At 33.1% G+C, this 25,659-nt stretch overlaps 1 protein-coding gene across 2 annotated transcripts in view; it reads right to left on the bottom strand.

Moving 5' to 3' along the window:
- The window catches only part of KIF18A (kinesin family member 18A), an 80,475-nt gene that overhangs the window by 33,662 nt on the left and 21,154 nt on the right, over positions 1-25,659 (bottom strand). For both annotated transcript variants that reach the window (XM_004755896.3, XM_045066107.1), the window contains 6 exons: positions 24,273-24,347; positions 23,956-24,065; positions 18,652-18,814; positions 13,552-13,716; positions 9,345-9,466; positions 4,157-4,401 (listed from right to left, as the gene is read on the bottom strand). In XM_004755896.3, coding sequence (XP_004755953.1) covers positions 4,157-4,401; positions 9,345-9,466; positions 13,552-13,716; positions 18,652-18,814; positions 23,956-24,065; positions 24,273-24,347 — 880 coding nt within the window. The remainder of the gene's footprint in view (positions 1-4,156; positions 4,402-9,344; positions 9,467-13,551; positions 13,717-18,651; positions 18,815-23,955; positions 24,066-24,272; positions 24,348-25,659) is intronic.

The raw sequence follows: 25,659 nt of genomic DNA, 5'->3' as shown, positions 1-25,659 counted from the left end.
CTTTAATATATAGAGAAAAAGAAAATATATCATAACAGTGGTATGTCAGGGAAAGCGTTAACTCAGATAAAAATTTTTAAGTTTCCAGCACTGTCTGAGTGTAAAAGTTAACATAGTTACTTTGATAAACTTTGATAAAGCAAAGGATTTTGATAAAGGACTTTGATAAAGCAAGGATTCAGAATGTTACTCTAAGGGTAACAATTTAAAGAATATAAAAACAGTTTATAGCCTTCTAAGCTCAGAGGTGAAAAAAATGGAATATCACTCTGTCACTCTAAAACAAAGTTAAAAAGGAAAAGAATATGGAATAAGCAGGACAATTAGAAAGCAAATCACAAGACAGCAGATTCAAAACCAGTATCAATACATTCATCAAGTAGAAAAAGAATACTTTAAATGATAAAGACTGATTAACAGAACAAAAAGCAAAATCCAGTTATGTGATGTTTATGAGATGTCTTTGAAATACATGATTATAGGTTTCAGTGAAGGAATCAGAAAAAAGATGAACCATGAAAACATGAGCCAAAGCAAAGTGGGATAGCTATACTAACATTAAAGTAAACTTAAGGCTAAGAAAAGTGACTGGATTAAGTATATTTTATAAGAAAAGGAAGATGTAAGAATTCTGAAATATACAGATGTAATAATATAATTTCAATGTATGAGAACCAAAAATTGACAGTACTACAAGGAGAAATATCCCCTAAAAGATGTCCACACCTTAGTCCCTGGAAGCTGTGAATATGTCACATTACATGGCAAAAGGGATTTTGCAGATGTGGGCTCAATCTAATCAAATGAACCCTTAAAAGCAGAGACTTTTCTCTAATTTTAGGCAGAAGAAATGAAGCAGAAGGAGGATGAGAGAGATCCAGAGCATGAGAATGAGCTGTCCTGCCTTTGTTGGCTAAAGGTGAAATGAGGGCAATGTTCCAGGGAATACTGGAGACCTCTAAAAAACTGAGAAGGACCACTGGGCAACAACAAGAAAATGGGGACCTCAGCCCCACAGCTGTGTAGAATTGAATTCTGCTAACAACCAGAATGAGCTTAGAAGCACATTCTTCCTCCAGAACCTCCAGATAAGAGATCCAACTGGCTGACACCTTTATTTGGCCTTGTGAAAGTCTAAGTGGAATAACCATTTGAGCCTGCTATAACTCTGGCCTACAGAGCTCTGAGATAATAAATCAGAGTTATTTTAAGTTGATATGTTTGTGTTCATTTGTTAGCATGGGATAGAAAACTGATACAAAATAGAAAAATCCCATGTAATAGAGGGAATTTTTAATAGGTCTCCTCAGTGTATGATAGAACATGAATTAAAAAAGTCTGTAAGAAGAAGATTTAAAGAACACAACCGATTTGGCCTTACATAGAATACTGTAATAAATGACTACAAAATATACATTTTTTATAAGCACACTTGAAACATATACACCAGCCTACTATGTGCTAGGAATAAAGTGAGTCTACATACTAGGCAATTTCTCTTAATATAATTCAATAAAGCTATAAATAAACAAAAAATAGAATGGAATTTGCCATAGCTTCTTGATATTAAGAATAAAAAAAAAAACTAAAAAAAAAAAATCAAAACTAACAGTTTTATGAAACAATTCTCATTGGATGCCTACATGACACTTAAAAGTATGATTCTCATTTTAAGTATTTCTCCAAACCTGAATTCAAATGGAAATTTGCTCAATACAAAAGTATAATTTTATATAAGAACTGATTAGAAAAAAAAGAAATGCTCCATGGGTCAAAGAAGAAATTACAACAGAAGTCAGAAAATATTTTGAACTAAATAATAATCTAAAATACTATGTATCAAAACTTGTGAAATGAAGCTAAAGCTGTGTTAAGAGGGAAACCTAGGGACATTATTGCATAAATTCGAAAGGTCAGGTGAAAGCTAATGAGCAAACATTTTTATCAGTTAAATGGACAGAGCAGCATAAACCTATTAAAAGTAGACAGAAAGATAAAATAGACATACAGATAAAAAAATACAAGGGGCACTTGGGTGGCTCAGTCGGTTAAGCGTCTGACTTTGGCTTAGGTTCCCATCCTGCCATAGAGCCCACCAGCATTGGGCTCTCTGCTCAGCGGGGAGTCTGCTTCTCCCTCTCCCTCTGCTTGTGCTCTCTCTCTCTCACTTGCTCACTCTCTCTCTCTCAAATAAATAAATAAAAATCTTAAAAAAAAAGAGATACAATTAAACAGAAAACAAAATCTAGAATGAAACAGGAAACATCGAAAGGAAAAAGCAACAAAGCAAGTATTTGACAGTTGACAAGGGATCATACTAAAAGAAATTACATCAAATACACAGATCTATAGAGATTTGCCTTACCTTCCTCTTAAAATCTATAGACATAGTATTTGTGATAGAAAAAAGCAATAGCTGCTAACATCAGAAACTGAGTAACTGGGGCTCCTGGGTGCCTCAGTCAGTGGTTAAGCTGTCTGCCTTTGCCTTGGGTCATAAGGGCCCTGGGATGTACCCCTGCATTGCATCAAGCTCCCTGCTCAGTGGGAAGCCTGCTTCTACCTCCCCTACTCCCCCTGCTTCTTGTGTTCCCTCTCTTGCTGTGTCTCTCTGTCAAATTAAAAAAAAAAAAAAAAAAAAAAAAAAGAAACAAACAGTAATTTTTGGAAGTGGAAATCACATGGATCAGATGAACAGAAAAGCTAGAAGAGAAAATCAGGACCCCAGCTATGATATATACGAGAAATGCTTTTCTCATATCTGTAAACTCAGAAAAAAGGAATGTGAACAGACTATGAGGTAATTACCAATGACAATCAGTTTAACTGACCAATTGATTGTGATGTTGTATGGTAAATTAAAGCTCTCTAAACAAAATGGAGACCTCCTACTAACAACATTGGAAACAAAAGTTTCCAAACAAAAGAATAAGCCTTTGGAAGATCTAGACATCCAGTTAGAAAGAAAAGTTTAGAGGTGAAGGAGTAGAGCAGGAGGCAGTTTTAACCAGAAGGAAAACTCTAAAGCACAACAAATAAACTCCACCAAGTCAAATAAGTAAAGAGGATGCCTCCGAGAAGATGAAGTAATGTCACTAGAAATAGGAGAGCAGCAAAGTTACAAAGAATATACACTAGTTCAGTGTTGCTGCTATTATTTTGGGTTAAAGTAAAGATGAGAGAGGTATCTTATGCACATTTGGCATAAAGAAAATTTTGGACTTTGACAGATTAATTTTTAAACATATTTTTGTCCTGTATTCCAACAAATCAGTCTCTAGGAATCTGGTATACATGCACAAATGTGAAAACAAGCATGCTTTCTAATGCTCCGTTCACCAACAGAACAATGGTTAAATAAAGTATGGTACGTCTGCTGTCTGGATTCTCATAAATATTAAAAAATAAAATAAGGTAGATTCTTCATGTATATACCCTAACAATAAAATAAATAAACTAATAACAAATAAAAAAGTTGTACATCAACATATATAATGTGCTAGCTTTCATGAGAAACCCAATAAAAAAGCTAGAGTTAGATTATGTAATACAAATATTACACACACACACATAACAAAGTTAACCAAACTGCTAAATTTATTTCTGAGACAGGACACAATATTGGGTTCTAAGGAAAGTCGAAGAAGGCATTCTACTTCTACATGTAATTCTACATTGTCTGAATTTATTTTAATCAACATCGTATGTTAGTTTTGCAATTAAAATGTCCCATGCACACTTTTATGACAGGAGAGATAACAAGTGATATGGCAACAAAATATAGCTTATTCTACGTTAGTTGATTTTAAGAATAGATTATTATTATTATGTATTATAGAATATAGTAATTATAATCTTTAATCCTTAATTGAGGTTAAATTTTAAAGAAGGATGGAGGTAAAATTATTCCATCAAAAATGGGTAAAATAATTTAAAGATTTTATTGCTAGTTATTTAGAGCATCAAGTATACTTGCTCTTAAACCTCTGAAAGATAGTGATTAACAAAATTATTCTAAAACTAATTTTCCCCTTAATTCTCACAAAATAGCCAAACCTATTTAAAAAATTCACGGTTCTGTAGATTGATACATAAAGGAGGTTACTCTTTAGGAATAACCTTATAATTTCCTTAATACAAGAAAAGCTGTACTTACAACAAGGAGCAGCAGATTGAACTGGTGGTCCCAGTTGTGGAAAGGTCATAAGAACAGAAATCTCTGGTAGATCATGTTGCTTTATAGTATGTTCTGTAGTTTGGTCAGCCCAAACCACCACTTTTTTCCTCTCTACCAAATGTTCAATTTCTTTGAAGTCAGACTCAAAAGCAGCATTTGAAAGGCCAGCTTCTTTTAATGCACAATACTGTTTTCTTAGGGCTGGAAGTAAAGCATTCAATACTCTATATAAAGAAGGTCACAAGAAAAGAGAGATAAATATTATATTTTAAATATAGTATTATAGTTTTACATAACATCCAAAGTATTAGCAGATCATTAGAATGACATGCTGTACATGTTTTCTTTAGAATGCTTCAACATACTCTCACTACATTAAGAATAGAGTGAAAAAATTCTGGATGGGAATTATAAGCATCAGGTCATATTCTCAGCTAGTCTTCATTTGCTTCCATCTGACCTTGGATAATACACAAACTGAGGATTCTCCTCTATAACTTGGGGTACAGCTAGTCACTGCTTACACCAGGAGACTACTGTGAGAACTAATGAGTTAAATATATATAAAAGGTTTTTGTAAAATATAATGTGATTTATAAAACAAAGATACTACTGTTACTGATACTAAATACCATGGAATTAAAATGAAAAATGAAAAAATACACTCTTCAATGATGAGATTCATTTCAGGTATGTAATATTTCAAAAGAACCACAGTTAACTTTCCTTGAGGTTAGCTCTTCATGAGTTAAAGCAATGGTTGTCAAAGCCATTCAAAGGAGTTCTAGAAGGAAGAGCTGTGGACAAGGATGGTGGGTAAAGGGAATTGATGGGGCACAGGTTTCCTGGCTCTGATTCAAAATCTTTTCTTTTGCTATCAGTCAGAGCAGTATTGAATGTATCTTTTTATGTATTAGTCCTCCATGTAAACATTCACTGAAGAAATGCTGCAGTTAAACAGTTACAAATTTATACACTCAGTCAATGGTTCTTAAGTTTTATATCAAGAAAGATGTCAAACAACTTGACCTTGAAATACTTCAGTCCTGGTTGTTTCAGTTGACTCAGAACATCCAGGAGAATAGAATCATTTCAAGTATGGGTAGGGCAGTGGGAAAAGGATAATTTTCTCAAGGAAGGAAGGAAGGAAGGAAGCAAGGAAATAGTTGCTTTATTATCCCAGAGTCTTAAATATTTAGATAGTAGTACAAATAAATAGTCTGTGACATTTTTCTTTTTGTTGAAGGTAGGGAGTACTCCCTTTAAGCCAAGGAGGCAACAACTATAGGGAAAAGTCATTAAGCATAAAGTCAATTAAAAAAAAAAAGGTTATTTATTGAGCACCTATACGAATCATGTGCTGTGCAGAGGAGAGAACAAAGAAATTTTAACAAAGAACTTTTTTGTCTTTCTAGAAGTCTCTCTCTTCCCAAGGCTTACTCTACATTTCTTCATACTTCATAGGTACAAAACGATTATCTCATTGTTCTGATTTGCATTATCTTGATTAGTAATATTGAGTATCTTGTCATATACCTGTTGGCTCTCTGTATGTCTTCTTTGGAAAAATGTCTACTTAGATTTTCTGCCCATTTCCAATCAGATTGTTTCCTTTTTTGCTATTCAGTTGTATGTTCTTTATATATTTTGGATATTAACCCCTTATCAGAGATGATTTGCAAATTTTGTGTCCCTTTGAAAGGTTGTCTTTTTATTTTGTTGATGGTTTCTTTTGCTGTGCAGAAGCTTTTTAGTTTGATGTTAATTTAACTTACGTTTGCTTTTGTTTCTTTTGCTTTTGTTGTAATTCCAAAATATCATCTCCAAGTCTGATGTCAAAGAACTTACGGTCTATGTTTTCTTCTAGGAGTTTTATGATTTCAGGTCTTATGTTCAAGACTTTAATTCATTTTGGGCTAATTTTTAGGTATGGTGCAAGATAGTGGTCCACAGTTTCATTTCTTTGCATGTAGCTGTCCGATTTTCCTAATATCATTTATTGAAGAGACTGTCCTTTCCCCATTGTATATTCTTGGTTCCTCTGCCATAAATTGACCATATACATGTGGGTTTATTTTGTGCTCTCTATTCTGCTCTATTAAGCTATGTGCTTTCTTTCTTTCTTTTTTTTAAGATTTTATTTATTTATTTGACAGAGATTACAAGTAAGCAGAGAGGCTGGTGGGGGGGGTGGGGGGGAAAAGCAGGCTCCCTGCTTAAGCAGGGAGCCTGATGTGGGGCTTGATCCCAGGACGCTGGGACCTGAGCCGAAGGCAGAGGATTTAACCCACTGAGCCACCCAGGCGCCCCTGCTTTTTGTTTCTTAATAACAGTGCAGTTTCTTTTTGTTTTAAGTTTCTATTTAAATTCTAATTAGTCAACATACAGTATACTCTGTGCTTGTTTTTAAGCTAATACCATACTGTGTTGATTACATAGCTTTGTAATATAGTTAGAAGGAAATAAATCAGACAGGAATTGTGACACCTCCGTGTTCTTCTTTCTTGAGATTCCTTTGGTTATTTGGTGTCTTCTGCAGTGCTATACAGATTTTAGAATTTTTGTTCTATTTCTGTGAAAAATGCCATTGGAATAATATTATTCTATTAAATCCACAGATTGCTTTGGACAATATGGACATTTGAACATTAATTCTTCTAATCCATGAACACAGAATATATTTTCACTTATTTGTGTCTTCTTCAATTTCTTTCATCAATGTCTTATAGTTTTCAGTGTATTGGTCTTTCATTTCCTCGATTAAATTTATTCCTAGGTATCTGTTATTATTTATGCAACTGTCAATAGGATTGCTTTCTTAATTTTTTTGACAGTTATTAGTATATAGAAATGCAACAGATTTCTATATGTTGATTTTGTATCCTGTGATTTTACTTACTTCATTGATCAGTTCTACTAGTTTTGGTGGTCTTCAGGGTTTTTTATATATGTGTATATATACACATGTATATATGTGTATATATACACATGTATATATGTGTATATATACACATATATAAAAAACCCTGAAGACCACCAAAACTATGTGTGTATATATATGTATATATGCGTGTGTATATATACGTGTGTATATATGTATATATACGTGTATATATACATGTGTGTATATATACGTGTATATATACATGTGTGTATATATGCGTGTGTATATATACGTGTGTATATATATGTATATATACGTGTGTATATATACGTGTGTATATATACATATATATAAAAAACCCTGAAGACCACCAAAACTACTAGAACTGATCAATGAAGTAAGTAAAATCACAGGATACAAAATCAATATATATATACATATATATCAATATATATACATATATATACACACATATATATATGTGTGTGTGTGTGTGTGTATATATATATATATATATATATATATATACATATATACATATAGTGTCATGTCACTTGCAAATAATAAGTTCTAGGTCTTTTTTCCAGCTTGTATGCCTTTTCTTTTCCGTTTTTTTTTCTTTTCTTTCTTTTTGTTCATGTCTAATTGCTTTGGTTAGGACCTTTTTTGTCTTTTTTTTTTTTTGATTTTACATAGAAGTGAAATCCATATTTTATGTTTTTGATGACACATTTTAGATTTTTTTATCTTGCATATCCATTAATTATTGTAAAGTTATTTTTTACTACATTTTCTTTTAACTTTCATATTAGCTTTACTAGTAATTCATCTTTTACCTTTACTATATATTAACTTTTACCAGTGAGATTTATACCTTCAGGTTTTCTTATTACCTAATATCCCCCTTTCTTTTCAGCTTAAAGAAGTCTCCTAATATTTCTCATAAGGCCAGTTTTATGAGCCCCTTTAGCTTTTGCTTGTCTGGAAAATTCTTTATCTCTTCCTCTCAATTCTGGACAAGTGTGCTGGGTAGAGATTCTTGGTTAGAAATTTTTTTCTTTCAGCATTTTAAAGGTATATTATATCACTTTTTTGCCTCTGCTGTACAAGATCAGGCTATGATAGTTCATCACCTTTTTTTTTTTTTTTTTGTCATTTAATTCTTATAAAATCTTTTAAAGAAAGTATTATAACCTATTTTAGCACTTAAGAAAACTAAGGTTAAGTGAGGTTAAATAATTTATGCATGGTCATACTGCTAATATAAAATAGAATGCAAGACCAACTCCAAAACTCATACTCTTTCTACTATAGTATAGTACCTCTGTTTATAATGTTTTGGCTCAGCATTTTGCTAAATCAGTAAGAGTTAGTCAGAATCTTTTTGCTCATTTGAAACTAAAATTTACCTTAAATGTATTAATCTATTTGTCTGATATAGTAATGGGTTTCTTTGATACTTTAACTCTTACCAGTGGCTTGAGTGTTAGTAAATGAATATTCATGGTCTGTTCTAGGTAGAGATTTATAGAAAGCTTAAGATTAGGTTGAGCTTTTAACCACAGAAGAATATCTCCCTAAAGTTTTTCCTTTCCTTTTCCTCTTTCTAAAATAACTATCCTAATGTGACTTCTTTTACATCAGAAGTATGGAAAATTAATTACTAGTTATTTGAGAATACTAGAACTGCAGTAGAATTTTATACTAGCAGAAAACCCTTAGAGAAATATATTTTTCATTTTATAGAGCATGAAAGTGACAACTAAAGAGTTGACTGACATATCCAAGGTAACAAAAATAAAGACTGTTATACTTTATTTTTTTTTTAACATTATGTTTCAAAAGATGTTACTATGAGCTAGTAGAGCATGAGAGCTACTATAGCATCACATAAAAATTGAGACAGTTGAAGTTAAAAAATATACACTTTTAGTAACTTCATTTTATTGACAAAAATCATTCTGGAATTATAAATACTTTAAAAACTGCCACTTAAAAGATTAGCTGTTATAATAGTAATTGCTTCTAATAATAAATTTTTAGAGAAAAATGCTTTCAAAACTATAGAATACTAAAAATATTAGTTGGAAGAGAAGACACACATATTTTATACTTTCTCAATGTTTTCTAACTCTGTATACTTTCTGACACTGGTAAACACTTAAAAGTAATTTATCCTATACCAAAAAAAATTTTCTGGCAGTGGAAAACAACTTTTATGTTTCAGGTTCCTCAGGTCTGTAAGTATTAAAATTTATAGAATAGATAAATCCATGCACTTACGCCTCGGTTTGCCTGTGTTGTTGTTCTTGAAGACAAGCTAGATCCACCATATGTTTAATTTGTGCTTTCAAATCTTTGTTCTGGAGGTGCAAATGGTGACAATGAAGATCTTTGTTGAGCTCCTGGGGAAAACAATGCAAACTATACCTCAGATTCCTTTAAGAATGTTAAAATTAAGTAATTTTCAACAAAAAATATTTTATATTGGTGCTAATAGTTTTATTATTTTATATACAAAAGGATAATATTTAGGAATGATCTGAGAAATAAACATCCTGGTATAAGTGGTCTCTAACTTACAAGCAAGGAAAATTTTAAGTTTCTCAGAAATTAATGTTAGGAACTTAGAACAAATTTTATTATGATGATAGTTTCTTGGTCTATCCAACTTCTTGATAAAGCTGTGAAGATATGAATATGACCAGGTTTTGCTTTACTGTCATTTCTTCAGGGCTTTTCCTGAGCATTATATTTAAAGATGGATACTCTGCACTTCCAACAGTCTCTGCCACAGTATCAATCAGTAACAATTTCATTTATCTGTTTAGTGTCTCTGTCTACTTATAATGTAGGGTTCACAACCAGGACAGTGGGTACATCAAACTGTTTCAGTGTTATAGCCCCTGTACTCAGTTTCTGGAGTTGCATGTAATAAAAATTTCTTGCCTTCACCCAATCTGGTATAAGCTTCATCCTAGAGCAGAAGTATGAAAAGTCTTTTATAGGTTCCCATTTTCCTAAACCACATGTGGTTAGCTGCAAGTGTTCTCTAATCTACTCCCTAAAATTATTTATCTTTCCTTAAACCTACTAAACCTTAAGTAGGAAAATGTCAGCTACATGATTATACTAAAGTGTGAAAGGGATAATCCAATAGCATTCTCAGAATCCTTAACTGGGAAAATATTGGTCAATAGGATGAAAGGAAATGAAATCTTTTGGACATCTGAGGGACTGTGACAGCAATCTCATAAACAGAAGAGCTATGTCAGGAAGCTTCCTCCCCATGACAAATCCATTTTCATTCTTCAATACTCCTTACTAATTGATCACTGATTTTCTAAAAGCTTAAAATTTTTTTCTTCTTTTTTTTTTCAATACTTTCTATGCCAGTGGTAGGCACTATGGGAAACAATATCATTTGATGTATCTGAGACATAGTAAAGTTGGGGGTTGTTTCTTCATATGATTTATGACTATATTTTCACCCTCTTTAGGGAGTCAGAATGGTATGGTAAGAGCACTGGCCTGAATCAGGTGGTCTAAGAAATGGTTTCAGCCAGAACACAAATGCTACCTGAAGCTAAAAATATAGTCTTTATGGAGATCAGTTTATTTGACTAAAATTTAAGAGCTTAACTAGATGATCTCTTTAGTTTTTTCCAGTTTTAAGATTCAATGATCCTAATGGTCTAAACATATTTGCCAAACATGCCTTCTTTTCTCTTGAAAAAAGAATCCTTTCTTTAATATTTCCCCTGATAATCTTATTCTTTTATCTTCTTGAATTACCTGTCTCTTAAAAAGACAAGAATTGATTAGATAATTATATTAGTCAACAATAGGCCTTGGCTTGTGTGTCATCTTTGGAAAGCCAAGTTTATAATTTGCGTCTTGTCTTATCTTGATACACTCATGATAGAATCTGATTGGAAGAACATAGTCTATTCTGAGAACTACAAGTAGGTTAGTAATGGCTAAAGTGAAAAATATAATGTGAGGTTATGTATAAAATGAGAGGTACTCAGGCCTGGGAAATCATAACAGAGTTTGTATCAGGCAGAAAGCACTGAAGATTAATATGATCAGGGTTACTTTCTAGAAGGCTCATTTTCATTATAGTGGAATTTGAGTGGAATCCACAAGACCAAACGTAGCAGTCCAATAATGGTGGGTAGCGTTCTGAATAAAGGTAGTGGCAGGGGGAAACAGAAAGTAGTAAACAGATTTGAGAGCACAAGTGGTAGATATTGCAGAAAAGGTATAAAAAGAAGAGAACCAATGAAAGTCACAGTACTGAGTCTATGTCCAGAGTTATATGACTGTGGTAAGTTCTTCTGCAAAATAATGTCTGTTTTCTTACATTAGCTGTGAAAACATCCATAGTAAAAAGAATTGAAAGTTAAATTAGGGTTGTAGGACTGGAGCAGTTTAATTTTATTGTTTTTTCAAATTATTTGTGATGAAATTCATTAAAAAGACTTTAAAAATAAATTCTAGGTTCACAGTCAGGTGTGAAAAAGTTTTGCTTAAGGGAGTTACAGAAGACAGATTGCTAGAAAAAATAAATCTGATCATATTACAAATTTATTGAAATGTAAATTTATTGTAAAAATGTAAATTTATTGAAAAATGTAAATTTATTGAAATAACCCAAATATTAACTTTATAAATGCTACTAAGTAGACAAAGAGGCAAAAACAAATTATCAATTATAATAATAATACTAAAAAGAATACCATAACACTTTTTAAATTGGGAGCTTATGGTAAGTATGGGGAAGCAAAGGCAAAGCAATAAATTTCTACAATTTATTTATTTACCTTTTTGCCTCTTTAATGCTAAATAAGTACTTCTGTAATTGGGATTTGGTTATAAATTAGAATTTTGATTATACAAGTAAATTATAAGTATAATATAAGTAAAACTAGTGAGAAATGAAAGTTTTTGGTTAACCCTCAATAAATCTCCATACTAAAGACTTATTCCATCTTCATTTATCTCTGGGTTTCTTTGTAACAAATAGGGTATCTACTGCTTGTTGCTCACTGCTCCTTTCACTACCGTGAGTGTCATCTTTGACTGGTCCTGTTAGTCTTCTCCCTCCCTAGTCTGAGTTTTAACGCTAAAGGAATGGCCTTTTGTAGCTATTGCCAGCCAACCAGAGAATTCATTTCCCTAGTCATGATGCACTGGGTAATATTTTTCAGTTACAACAAAAAAAAATTGTTATCTTTGAGTATTAACCATGACAACCTGCACTCATTTGCTACTGAATATATTATACTTTATTTTACCTGTATTGACAATCAGTCTAGTGGTTTTTTTTAGAAATTTGAAACTTCCATAGGATTAGATACCAATTAGCTAATACATAGTATTGAAATTCAGAAAAGCATCATCCAGGTAAAGACTCAGACACTCCTTAAAAAAAAAAAAAGTGTAATGAAGTTATTCTTTAAAAAAAAAGTAATAGATATTTGGATCAAAATTAGGTACTTTGTAGCAGGTGTCTACTTACTGCTTATGCTATATTCATTTTCCCCTCCTTTCTTATTTAGAAAACTCTAATTTTGTTCACAGTGATAATGTGTCCAGCAAAAATATTCACCTTTCTATATTCCCTTATAGCTAGGGACATCCGTGTGACAACTCTAGCCAATAAGAAAGGCCTGCCAGGAATTTCCTGAAATGCTTTTACTGTCCCAAGACAGATATACCCTCCCACTTTATTTCTCTCTTCTTCTAGCCTAAGTGTGTAGTTGAGACTAAAGATGGAATAATGATATGACAACTATGAAATGAGAAGTATAATAATGACACTGATGACATTTTGGAGGTACTATATTAGGAATAAACTGCATATTCTCAAGACTTATTGTCAGGGAACAAAATAAAGCCCTGACTGGTAAAGGCATAAAAAAGTCAGATTTCTGTAACCATGTGGATAAACACAATTCTTATCTGATTCAGCCATTAACTATCATTACCCATTACTACTCTTTATAATATTTCACTCTTCTAGGTGGGATATCTTCTTAGTACTTATATGACATACACACATACAACTTTCAAATCAGCTTTTGTTAGCTATGATACAAGTAAGGGTGGCCATGTTTAAAACTATTTTTCCACAAAATCTTAACTATTAAAACAAATTGAAATTACCTAAATGATGAATCCTTAAGTACAGTTTGATTACTTTATTCTAACTTAAGAGCTATCTCATAATAGGTTGTAATTGCTTCAGAATAACTTTACTTAAAAGAACTTTACTCTTCATGAAGTAAAGAAAAGGCAAATTTATTGAAGAATTAGTGAGGCAGAAGGTGGAATGAGTGAAGGGAAATGGTAAAATGAATCAACTAAATCTCAGAGAGATGGAACAATAGTTGTCTTATGAGAAATATTTACCCAATGACAAAGACAATGAGTTTAAAGAGCTCAGTTCTTACAAATGAGTCTGAATACATAAACACATCTATACCTTTGGAATATGACCATTTTGACCTAAGCGTTCCATTTCAGTTTTTACACGATGGAGCCAATTAGTATTCTCATCAAATTGCTTTAATTCCTCCTCCTTTTTCTTCTCCAGGTAGCAGCGACGTGTTTTCAACATTGCAAGTCTATGATCTCGTTTGCAAGTGGCCTGAAAAATAACGCATTTAATAGTCAGTTTAATTTTTATGATATTTGATGTATGTGATATTAGTAAAGTGGTAAATTTTCTCATAAGGGTGCAACTGCAGACTATTAAGTTAGGCTATACTTTTGTACTTGAAGCTATTACCCTTTGAAATCTCCACAATACTCCTGCTTGCAGGAAAATAGGAAATTGAGCTGTGAGTCATTTTTATAAAATTACATGTTGAGAGTTTATGGCTTTAGGAATTACAACAGTTGAAGACTGTAGCTTTTTGTGTGTGCTAAAATACATTCCTTTATTTATTTATTCATTTTTTAAATCTTTTTTTTTTTTTTAAAGATTTTATTTATTTGTCAGAGAGAGAGAGGGAGAGCAAGCAAGCACAGGCAGACAGAATGGCAGGCAGAGGCAGAGGGAGAAGCAGGCTCCCTGCTGAGCAAGGAGCCCGATGTGGGACTCGATCCCAGGACGCTGGGACCATGACCTGAGCCGAAGGCAGCTGCTTAACCAGCTGAGCCACCCAGGCGTCCCAAATACATTCCTTTAAATGCTGCATTTGAAAAGTTCATACAAGGTCTGATAATTCCTATTTCTTTACTCAAAATTAAAGCAGATGCACGTCCTGCTCTTTCCCTTCCTCCAACTTGAAAGATGTGAAGAAATAATTGCTCTGATATTGCCTACAATGCTTTAGATAGGCTGGTGCAAGTGTTAGAAAATGGAGCTTTTAACTACTCATAAATATCCGATTTTAACTCATGGTTGGTTCAGGACCCAAAATGGGTGTTCTCAATATTTTTGGTATTTTATGTAGGCAAAGATCTGGCCTTTTGGTTTTTTACCCCAAGGGTCTTGGACACTATCATGGAACGGTGAGCTGAATAGCTTGATCTCTCTGGGCTATTTGTAAATAGATACTGAACTCAAAAATCATAAGATATGATGGCTGGATTTGAAAAAGATCCCCAGATCAGAAAAAAGCACCTGTAACTGGTTTTGGGAGTAGGAACTATATGAAAGAAAAAAGGTCAAAAGCCTTATTTATTCTCTTAAAAGATAAGTTCTTCTTTAATATATTTTAATTTTTGGGAAAATTCAGGCTTTAAAGAAATTTGCTGAAATGTAAAAGAATGTCACTCTTCTCACCACCTCTTTTTGTTTGCTTTGGAAAACATAATTCATTATTTTTCATTAAAGTGTTACTTACGTTATCATGCAATGAGCTAATGGTTTTAAAATTAATACATAAATACATTTTTTAAGTCTCAGTTTGAAAATTTAATATAGGAATATTGGTAGATGGAATTCATAAGAACAAAAGTTCTTTAAGTTCCTAAATAATTTTTTTAAACAGTAATGGGTAATGAGACCTGAAAAGTTAAGACCCACTACTATAACAGAAGGTAGGATATGCAGTCTCTTGAAATCTGCTATTCAGCAGTTGTGAAAATTTAGGCAAGTTAATCTCACTGGATCTTTAGTTACCTCATCTGAAAATGAACATAAGAGTAGTGTACCTGCCTGAAGGAAGACAGTTATATCAAATTATCTTTACTTTGCTTTAACATTTATAAATGTTCTACAAACTCTTAGAAACCAGGGCAGGAAATGCTCTGAGGCTCTCATGGCAGCTAATATTTAATGCCAAAAAGTTTTACACTGAAAACCCCTAAAAGTATGTTTTTGAGTTTTTACTTCTAAACGTCCATCAACAGGTGCCTGCGTGGCTGAGTTGGTTACGTGTTCAACTCTTGATTTTGGCTTGGGTTGTGATCTCACAGTCTTGCTCTGTGCTCAGTGTGGAGTCTCCTTGAGAGGCTCTTTCTCCCCCTGCTCCTCCTCCCTTCGCATGTATACAGTCTCTCTCTCTCAAAATAATAAAATCTTTAAAAAAGAAAGCCCAACAAATGTATCTTTTATGATGGTCCTCTATGGGGACATTTTCCATATGGGTACTCCTATTGAATAATTGTTCTGAAATAAATAGCAAATAAGTGTCTGGGGATAAATGCTAAACTTTGCATGTTAAACCCTGACATTAAAGCAAATGCTTCCCATTAAGGTTTCAAAAGAGTTTTATATATTTTATTAACAAAATCACCAGAATACCACAAAACTTCTTGAGTGAGAACACACAAAAAATTCTAAAATTTAGATGTTACTACTGCTTTGTACAAAAGGACTGCTAACATGCTAAACTCATTATTTGGCTAAAAATAATTTGCAGATTACCTTTATATGGCTGTAAAATCACCCAAGAGTTTCACTTTAATTCTAATCTCAGAGTCTATACTCTAGAATCATTGATGCCTGAATCAATGTTATGAGATTCTTTTAGCGCTTCTGATAATAAAGCATTTTGGAGGGGATCCAAGAGAGATATAAAATTCCTTGCCCTAGCAGATAGCTTAGTAAAACTATAGTCATACTTTAGCATGTAAAAAACAAAATGAAAACTGCAACCAACAAAAAACACCTCAATCTCTATAGATGTCTTCCTATTTTTTTTCAAGTAATTTAACTACAACCAATACACTTACGATGTTTTATCTCATTTACCTAGAATCATAGGAATAGCTGTAAGAATTGGAATATGTAGATTTAACTGACCAAAAGTAAGAAATTCTAAAAAGGGAAGTAGACTGAAAACAGGCAGTAAGCAGAAGAATACAAATACAAACAAAAAATTTAAAAAAACCCGGCCAAACTCATCTCCTACTCTGTTTTAGTAAGTACTCATATTTTCGGTATGTCAATCAAATCTTATTAAAGTTGTTTTTAAAAAAGGCATGTTCAATAAGATAAGGAATAATAAATGCATACTCAATAAATAACTAATTTTAATAGGATAGTTTAATAGCTACTGATAAACTGGTATCAATGATATATTAATGAATACTTTATGATTAATTTCGTAGCATATCATACTCTGCAATCATAGTCTGAGAAAAAACTGAAATGCTAGTTTTTAAAGCACTATTTAAAAGCACTATTTAAATTTTGAAGGCTTTCAGGGGCACCTCAAAAATACATTATTTTTGATCCTGCTTAGCTCTCATGCTTCTTGAATTTACATCTTATTAACATTGTTAGTCCTAAAAAATTCTAAGCCTGAAACTTTGCACATTATCCTTTCTTTTACACTAATATATCTCCCTATAAGAAGAATGCCTGACTTTTCAGTTTGTCTTTCATGCAACAACATGTTGTTCACAGTTGCTATCTTTTTATCCTTTATTTGATATGATTTCCTCAGATCTCCCAGTTTTGACTCTCTTCATCTTATCTAACACAGAGAAAATGATAGAGGTAATATGCTCTGGAATCAACTTGCTCGAGATCAAATCATAGGTCTGACACCATGAGCTGTGTGACTCTGTGCAAGATGACTTCTTTGTGCTCTGGTTTCCTCATCTTGATTATAAGGATAATAACATAACATCCCTCATAGGGTTTTATGAGAATTGAGTTAATGCATGTAAAGCACTTTAAAGACTACCTAGCACTGTACCTATAAAGTGAACTTTGAAATTTCAGTGAATAAAGCTTTAATTTCTGGAAGTTTCATTTATATTCTTTTTGTGTGTGGATGTTCTTTTGATGTTTTATTCCTTTATCATTAATTCCTTTTTTGAGGTCTTCAGTCTTTTTTATAGTTTTATCAGATTGCTCAAGTGTCTGAAATTTTAGGAATTCTGACATTATTTGCCAAATCTGCTGACTTGGCTATGGTGGTCTGTTTTACCATGTGCTTTCTATTTTTTTATTTTATTAAGAGACTTTATTTATTTGAGAGAGAGAGCATGAGAGTAGAGAGGTCAGCAGGAGAAGCAGACTCCCCGCAGAGCAAGGAACCCGATGTGGGACTCAATCCCGGGACTCCAGGATCATGACCTGAGCCGAAGGCAGTTGTTTAACCAACTGAGCTACCCAGATGCCCTACCATGTGCTTTTAAAATTTTGGACAGTGGCTTCTCATTAGTGATTTGAACCAGGGGTTTGTTTTACTAGGCGGATTCTGTATTGCTCTGCCCAGTTCCCCAAAGATTATCATTCCTCTGCTATCATTTTCTATGTTAATTTCTCACTTGAAGGACTTACTAACTAAAACATATGGATTATAAGAATTCAAACCTTAAATCCTTAGAAAGAATATCTGTAATGGCAGTTTTTAACATTTTTTTTTTCTTTTGAAATTTTTAAAAGTAGGCTCCATGCTGGGCATGGAGCTCAATGGGGGTATGAACTCATGACTCTGAGATCAAGACCTGAGCTGAGATCAAGAGGAAGATGTTTCTTCATGGTGTACTACCAATATGAAGAGTACAGGCCTCTGAGGTTTCCAGCTTTAACAGGGTCTGCCATTTCTAACTCCCTGTCTCCCATTGGTCCTTTACCAAAGAAGTGGTATACATCAAAGGTAGGATATTGGGAGAGGTCTGTGTGCGTGGAAGGAGGGCGGTGTATTACTGCATGAAATAATAAAAATGAGTAAAAGATGGTCTGCATTTCTAAACACCATGCAATGGAAATTCTAACAATGTCAGCGATAAAATATTCTTTCCTGGAAAAAAAGATCTGCAATTGGTCTAAGTTGTAAATTATTGCCTGCAGCCAGGCTGTACCACTCCTACTGTCTGACTTTTGGGCCCAACAATGAGTGTGTTAACTTCAAGTTAAGTATTCCATCAACCCTCACAGAAGCAACAGTTGCAACTGAGATTTTGGTTTTTTGGTTTTCCTTTTCTTTCTGACACCTAGGAATTTAATTTTCTGTCTTGCACACATAAGTATGAATTTAAAACAATGTTTGATACTTTTCCTCCAGCATTTCCAGGTGTTTGTAGTGAATGGGTAATTAAATCATTACCTATCACATTTATAGAATTAGAAGTCTCCATGTGTTTACATGTCTAAAATTTAATTATAAATAAATACCTTTTCTACTTTGTCTTCAGAACACATCATTTCGATTTGCTTGTGGCACTGTTGTTGATAGAATGATTTAAGTTCATTTTCTTTTAGTAACATTTCCAGTTTCAGATATTCTTGCCTAATTTCTTCTCGATTCTGGAACAAGCAGTTCAGAATTTCTTGAAATCTACCAGATATAAAACACATTATAGAATCTCACTAATTTTGTGAAATAAATTTAAGAAAAAAATGAACAAGAGTATATATAATACTCATGGAATTAGACTCAATGACAAACAGTGAATAGGATATGGCTATTCCCTATTAAATTACAAAAAATGTTTGGAAAAGGGTATTAGCTTAATTTTTACTGTACTTCTTTTCTCCTCTAGGGAAGATCATACTGAAGAGATATAAGTATAATAAGGCTTCTCTATGCAAGTCATAATTATATAAATCATATACTCTATTTTGTCTATGTAATCCAGCTACTTATTAGCAGAAATAAAATATTATGTTTGCAGGAAAAGGATGATAATTTGAATCTGTACAATCCCAATTAATAAGGCCCCACAAAGCAACACAGTACTGTGCGTTGTTTTGATGTTGGCTAACTGTGAAGAAACAAGCAGTGGGTGGCATAATCATATGGTGCTTCCATGGCCCCCTAGGGAAAGTGAGATAGCCAGTTTTTAGTTTTAGAATTTGTTATAGTGAAAACACACCATACGGTTAGGTACCCCCTACAGCCTGGCTAAGAGTCAGCTGACACTGCCAGGACCCAAAACAACCAAGTTCGTAATGTGGCAAACCTAGAAAAAGCCACTCCGGTGTCCTTCCTCCAAAGGGAGATGGAGATTTGGAGAATCAAAGTTGGGGGACTTGACTCCTATCTCCTCCAAATGCATAAAGACCTCAAACTCCAAAAACTCGTGCAAGGCCCAAGAGGAAATTGCAATTCTGCATCCTCCAGGGTCAGCAGAACATTGGTCACAGCCATATTCTAATTTTATAAACATGTACTTATGTTTTTAAATCACAGATCAGGTCCATCACATACAGGCAAAGCTCTCAAAGAAAAATTAACTGTGAAGCCTTTAAAGTAAAACTGTAACAAAGTACATGCATTTAAAAATAAATGTTCTTCAGCCAGAATTTTAGATGTATTTTTAAGGATCTGTGGTAAAAAACACTGCCAATTTACGTCAGTAGTTCTTAATGAAACTCTATTGGGAATGACTATAAACCACAATACATCGACTTTACTGCAGTTTTGTCAAACTGATAAATATTTCATAGGAAGTATGTACGGACATTGCAATTTCATTGTATTATTATATTACAACATGCTAATGCCAGTAAATGAATTGATAAATTATCTTTAGGTTATTCTCAAAGACAATTTCTTAGGTTTTTTTTTTTTTTAAATTCTTTATCCAAGGACAGAATTAAGTATTTGTCAATTTTGTGATTTTATGGTCCAGACTTGTTTTAGTTGGTGGGGTTTACTGAATAGGATGGAAGAAAAGGAAGTATCAAAGATTTCTAGAGATTGTCTTAAAAAACAAAATAAAACAAAAAAAAACTATCATTTTAAAACAATAAAGAGTCTTAAGGGATTGACTAATAACTATTTTCTAGTCACTTAAAACATTCAACTAATGGGTAATAAAAATCTCTGCCAATAATTTTAGGTGATACATCAAGAATATTAAATTCTACACAATTTCTTGATATAGTCACAAGTTTTATAATTATTTTGTATCAAGAACTGTACTTTCTTTTTATGACTTCTTCTTGAATATTATCTTTCTAAATAGCTTTGATAGACAGGAAATACTGTATATTCTTCCTTTCACCTTATCAAACCACATAAAAATGTTTAAGAAAGACTTTGCAAATTCATGGTATTAAAAAAGTTCTATGTAAAAGCATGATTTGTTACGATAAAAGATATTTCTTTTATCTTTTATCATAAAGATATTTCACGTATCTTTATGACACATATCATAATGTATGATACACGATACCATAATGTATAATATCATATATCATACATGATGCATATATATTTCACATATATATGATATGAAATATATATCATATATATTGTTTTGTTTTTGGCTAACTGTGATAAAAGATATTTCACATATTTCTTTCGGGACATAGTTACTTTTGAGGGAAAATGACAAAGGCTATGTGATATATAAGCTGATCATTACAGTTTTTTTTAATACACAAGGAAATTATATTAAATAATACGTTGCATAAAAAAACTCTAAAGTTTTTACTGTTTTGTTTCCTAGCTCAGGCCGACCTCTTGAATCATTTTATCAGAAGGAATGGTTCAATGACTTGAAGCCATCAACTGCAGAAAAGTTTACTAAGGTTTCAGATGGTAACTAGATCTGGTTAAGCAGCGCTGAACGATTCCATGAAAGCAATGTAAGCAAAGAATCTAAGTTGGAGAAGCTGATGACTTTAATTTTCTTTAAATTTGTTTTTAGGGACCCCTGGGTGGCTCAGTCATTAAGAGGCTGCCTTCGGCTCAGGTCACGATCCCAAGGTCCTGGGATGGAGTCACACATTGGACTCCCTGCTCGGTGGGAAGCCTGCTTCACTCTCTCCCTCTCCCTCTCCCCTGGCCTCTGTTCTCTTTCTCATTGTCTCTCTGTCAAAGAAATAAAATCTTTAAAAAATAAATAAATAAAATAAATTTGTTTTTAAACATATCAACAAAAGAATATCTGGTTGTATGTGGGCCAATCCCACATTTGACTAACAAAATGAAAACCAACAACAACTAATAATATGCCAGTTCAAAACTTTCTTTGATAAGGTAAACTGTGTAACAAGGAATGACTTTTACTTCATTTATTTTTTAAAAGTCGCCATAAGGGGTGCCTGGGTGGCTCAGCTGGTAAAGCGACTGCTTTCAGATCAGGTCATGATCCTGGCTGGGGTCCTGGGATCGAGCCCTGCATGGGGTTCCCTGCTCCATGGAGAGCCTCCTTCTCCCTCTGCCTGTTGCTTCCCCTACTTCTGTGCTCGCTCTCGTGCGTGCTCTATCTCTCTCTCTCAAATAAATAAATAAATAAATAAATAAAATCTTTAAGAAAAAATGAAATAAAAGTCACAGTAAGATTGGTGGGATATAACAAAAAGCATCATAAATGCAATAATTTTATTTTGACAAAGGGTTGTTGGAGGGATTAACAGAAAATAACTTAAACATTATAGGAAATCTCCAGCATAGACAGAGCTCTGGTACTATAACAATATACTTGTAAAATAGAGCACAGTATGGAAGAAAAAGATTAAGATTTGAAAGAGATGGGGTTCCTGGGTGGCTCAGTGGGTTAAAGCCTCTGCCTTCAGCTCAGGTCATGGTCCCAGGGTCCTGGGATCGAGCCCGGAATCGAGCTTTCTGCTTAGCAGGGAGCCTGCTTGCTCCTCTCTCTTTCCCTGCCTCTCTGCCTACTTGAGATCTTTTTCTGTCAAATAAATCTTAAAAAAAAAAAAAAAAAGACTTGAAAGAGAGAATTTATAGGCCTTGTCTTATCTTTGAGAAAACAATATCCCACTTCAAATCTCAAAGGATTGTTGGAGTGATCGGATTCATGTGTCCTGAAAAATCATAAAACTATTAAGCCATCTATAAAACTAAAGCATTATTATTAGAAATATTTATTTTTAAGCATTTGGGGTCAACTGAGTCAAAAAACATTTTTTTCAAACCAAGAATATTTTACGTAAACTTCAATATAAAATCCAATTTTAAAAAAGTTGTTGAATCTGAAAGTAGGTTGAAAGTCACTATTGATTAGTCTTCTTTATGTATATCAAGATTCCGGTAAAATTCCAGAGTTCTATAACAGTGTGAAAAATCACTGGTTTAAGTTGTGGTTAGTTTCTCATACTAGTAATAACAGAACACTGGCTCTGGAGAATGTAAAGTAAGTTCAACTTCACTGAACTTTAATCAAGTTTGGAGATTCCTTTATTATAAGACCTCTCAGAGCCTTTAATAAACTGACATACTTTGGAAATCACCTAGATTCTCTAAATAAATAAGAAGTAATTGCCAAATTTGTTTGATCCAGGAATTTCTTTTTTTTTTTTTTTAAAGATTTTATTTATTTATTTGACAGAGAGAAATCACGAGTAGATGGAGAGGCAGGCAGAGAGAGAGAGAGGGAAGCAGGCTCCCTGCTGAGCAGAGAGCCCGATGCGGGACTTGATCCCAGGACCCTGAGATCATGACCTGAGCCGAAGGCAGCGGCTTAACCCACTGAGCCACCCAGGCGCCCGATCCAGGAATTTCTTATTGTCTTCTTGGAACTACTCAAGAGTCATAGCTTTTGAATTACTATTTCATTGGGACAGTTTGGAAAATTCTCTTAACTACTTAAGGGAAAAGTACTTGTGAATATTGTATTATTAAAAACTTTCTTTTTTTTAAAATTTACCTACTAGAAAGTTTAGTTTGAATCTATAAAAATTCTGTATTAATTTATATCACTGAGAGATTTCCCTTCAAATAATTAACTAAACAAACAAAATACATGAATTATTAGAGTTAGACATAGTTAAGAAAGGGTAGATAAAATTTACATGAACTATATGAACAATGATATTATGCCAGATGAGACTGCCTAAATGTTTGTTACTTAAAATTCCTATGTTTGTTACTCAAATTACTAAATGTTTGTTACTCAAAATTCCTGAAACATAACACCCAAGGTGACGTATTAGGAGGTGGGGCCTTTGGAAGGTAATCAGTTCCTGAGGGCAGAGATCCCCATCGATGGGATTAGTAACCTGAAAAGGTGGCTCTGAAGAGATCTCTCTCCAGACGCCATGTGAGGATTCAAGGATTGAAATCTTCAGCTTGAAGGAATGCCTTCACCCAACTATGCCAGCCCCCTGATCTTGGGACTTCCAGCCTCCAGAACTGTGAGAAATAATTTTGCTTGTTTGTTTTGTTTATAAGCCACCTGTCTGTGGTATTTTGCTACAGCAGCCTGAATGGAATAAGACACCTGAGAAGAAAAATATGAAAACTGCTAAAACACTAATTTCATAAGTGACATAATTCGCTTTACTTTCTCCATCATATCTCAGTCCTGGTACAATCACAATTACATAATCATAAATAAAATGATCTGCTCTTCAAAGTGTGCAAAATGTAAAGGGCAGTCAATGGCTTCTTGAATTCAGTGGAGACTATATATCTAAAGACATACAACAAATGATGGTAACATAAACTATCTAACTAAATGTTAAAACCCTAAAATCCTCAAAATGAAATCTTAATGTCATTTTTACCTTTCAATTTCTTTTTCCTGGGGGTTTGAAATCAACTTCGCTTTGTTATTTTCATCAGTAAGGGCTTTCTGTTCTTCATAGGCTTTTAGTCTTTCTTTTAACATTAAGATCTATTAGAGAGAAACAGTAGTTAAAATATGAAATAAAATATCTGTCTCTATTATACGTGACCACAGAAAAATTTTAGCTGTGAAACGAACATGCCAGATTTTCAACTGTAATGGGAAAAAACGTCAAATTTTGGGGCAATTAGGTTTGCACAGTCCCTAAATGAGTAACTAAGGGAGATGAGCATAAAATGTAAAGAGTAGACATACCTCTTCCTTCTGTTCATTACAGATCTTTACATACTGAGTTATATGATTGTCCAAGTTAAGAACATTGCTCTTCAACTGTTAAAAGATAGAAATTATGATTGCATATATAAAGAGATAATAATCACATAACTATATATATATAAGAAAAATGACATATTCTCATTAATTCAGTTCTATGAATTCAGAATTTGTGACAATTAGTCATGTGACATTCACGATCAATTACACTCATGTTCAAAATCTATGACAAGAGGATATACTGAGCACATTTATCAAATAAATGAAATTATAAAGAAATTGTCTTACTATCTGAGAAAAGGTGTAAAAACTTACGGAGCATTCTTCACATTATAATTAAAGTTGTCCACTTTCTTTTTCCTCTGACTTCTAAGAAATTTAGAGATAATTTTAAGTTTCAACAATTTCTAAGCTCAACTAGTTTTTAATGCGTTATTATATTTTATTCTTTTTATAATTGTATGGGCTCCTTGGCAGCTATGGAATAGCGGAAAGAACATTAAACAGAAGTTCAAATACTTGATTTCGAGGCCCTGTTCACTTCTCATTTAACTGATTTAGAATTTGGTTCTTAAAATTCTGAGCATAGGATTCCTCAACTCTAAAGTAGAGCGTTCCGCAATGGGTTGCTGTAAGGATTACATGAAAAACATATGAAAAGCTTTGCATGCCCATAGAGTATATCCTTTTCCAGTTAATTATACATAGTATATGAACACCTTTCTAAGAAAGACAATAACCCGCTCAGCTTCATATGGTGGGAGTAACAGAGGGGTAAGCAGCAGAAGTCATCACACCCCTAAGATCCTGTGATTTTAAAAATATATCACCATTGACTTACATTTTCTTAATCACCCCAAATTACTGGCAAAAATACTGACCCAACCAGTCATTATTACATTGTTAGAGCTATAAAGAGATTTGTTATATCAATATCATGAATTATTTTAAAAGGGCTATTTACTTTACAAACTAAGGCAGATACATCTATTTTACAGATGAAGTAACTGAGGCTTGGAGAGATTACCTAACATGTCCAAAGTTTTCACATAGAAAGGGTTGGTGCTTAGTTAAAGCAGACAACATCATCCTTGGCTGTAACAAATGTGTTAAAGCCCTGACCAGTTATTCCAGGGTGCCACCAAAATATCACCTGCCATGACATAAAGCACCCTGGTTCTCAAAAGATAAATAATAGTATCTATTATATATGTAAGCAAAATGCTTAATGGTTTAATTGTCCAAGTTAATGTTCAATTAACCAAGCTAATAAAGACATTTCTAAACTTGTTCGCTAATTCATTAGTAAAAATAAAACTCTAATTAATATTTTTTTAGAGTTATAAAAATAATATACATCCAATGCCCT

Source organism: Mustela putorius, unplaced genomic scaffold (genome assembly GCF_011764305.1).
Source record: "Mustela putorius furo isolate JIRA1106 unplaced genomic scaffold, ASM1176430v1.1 tig00003859_pilon_pilon_pilon, whole genome shotgun sequence".
Lineage (NCBI taxonomy): Eukaryota > Metazoa > Chordata > Mammalia > Carnivora > Mustelidae > Mustela > Mustela putorius.
Note: the sequence above shows the minus strand (reverse complement) of the source record. Positions and strands in the feature narration are given on the sequence as shown.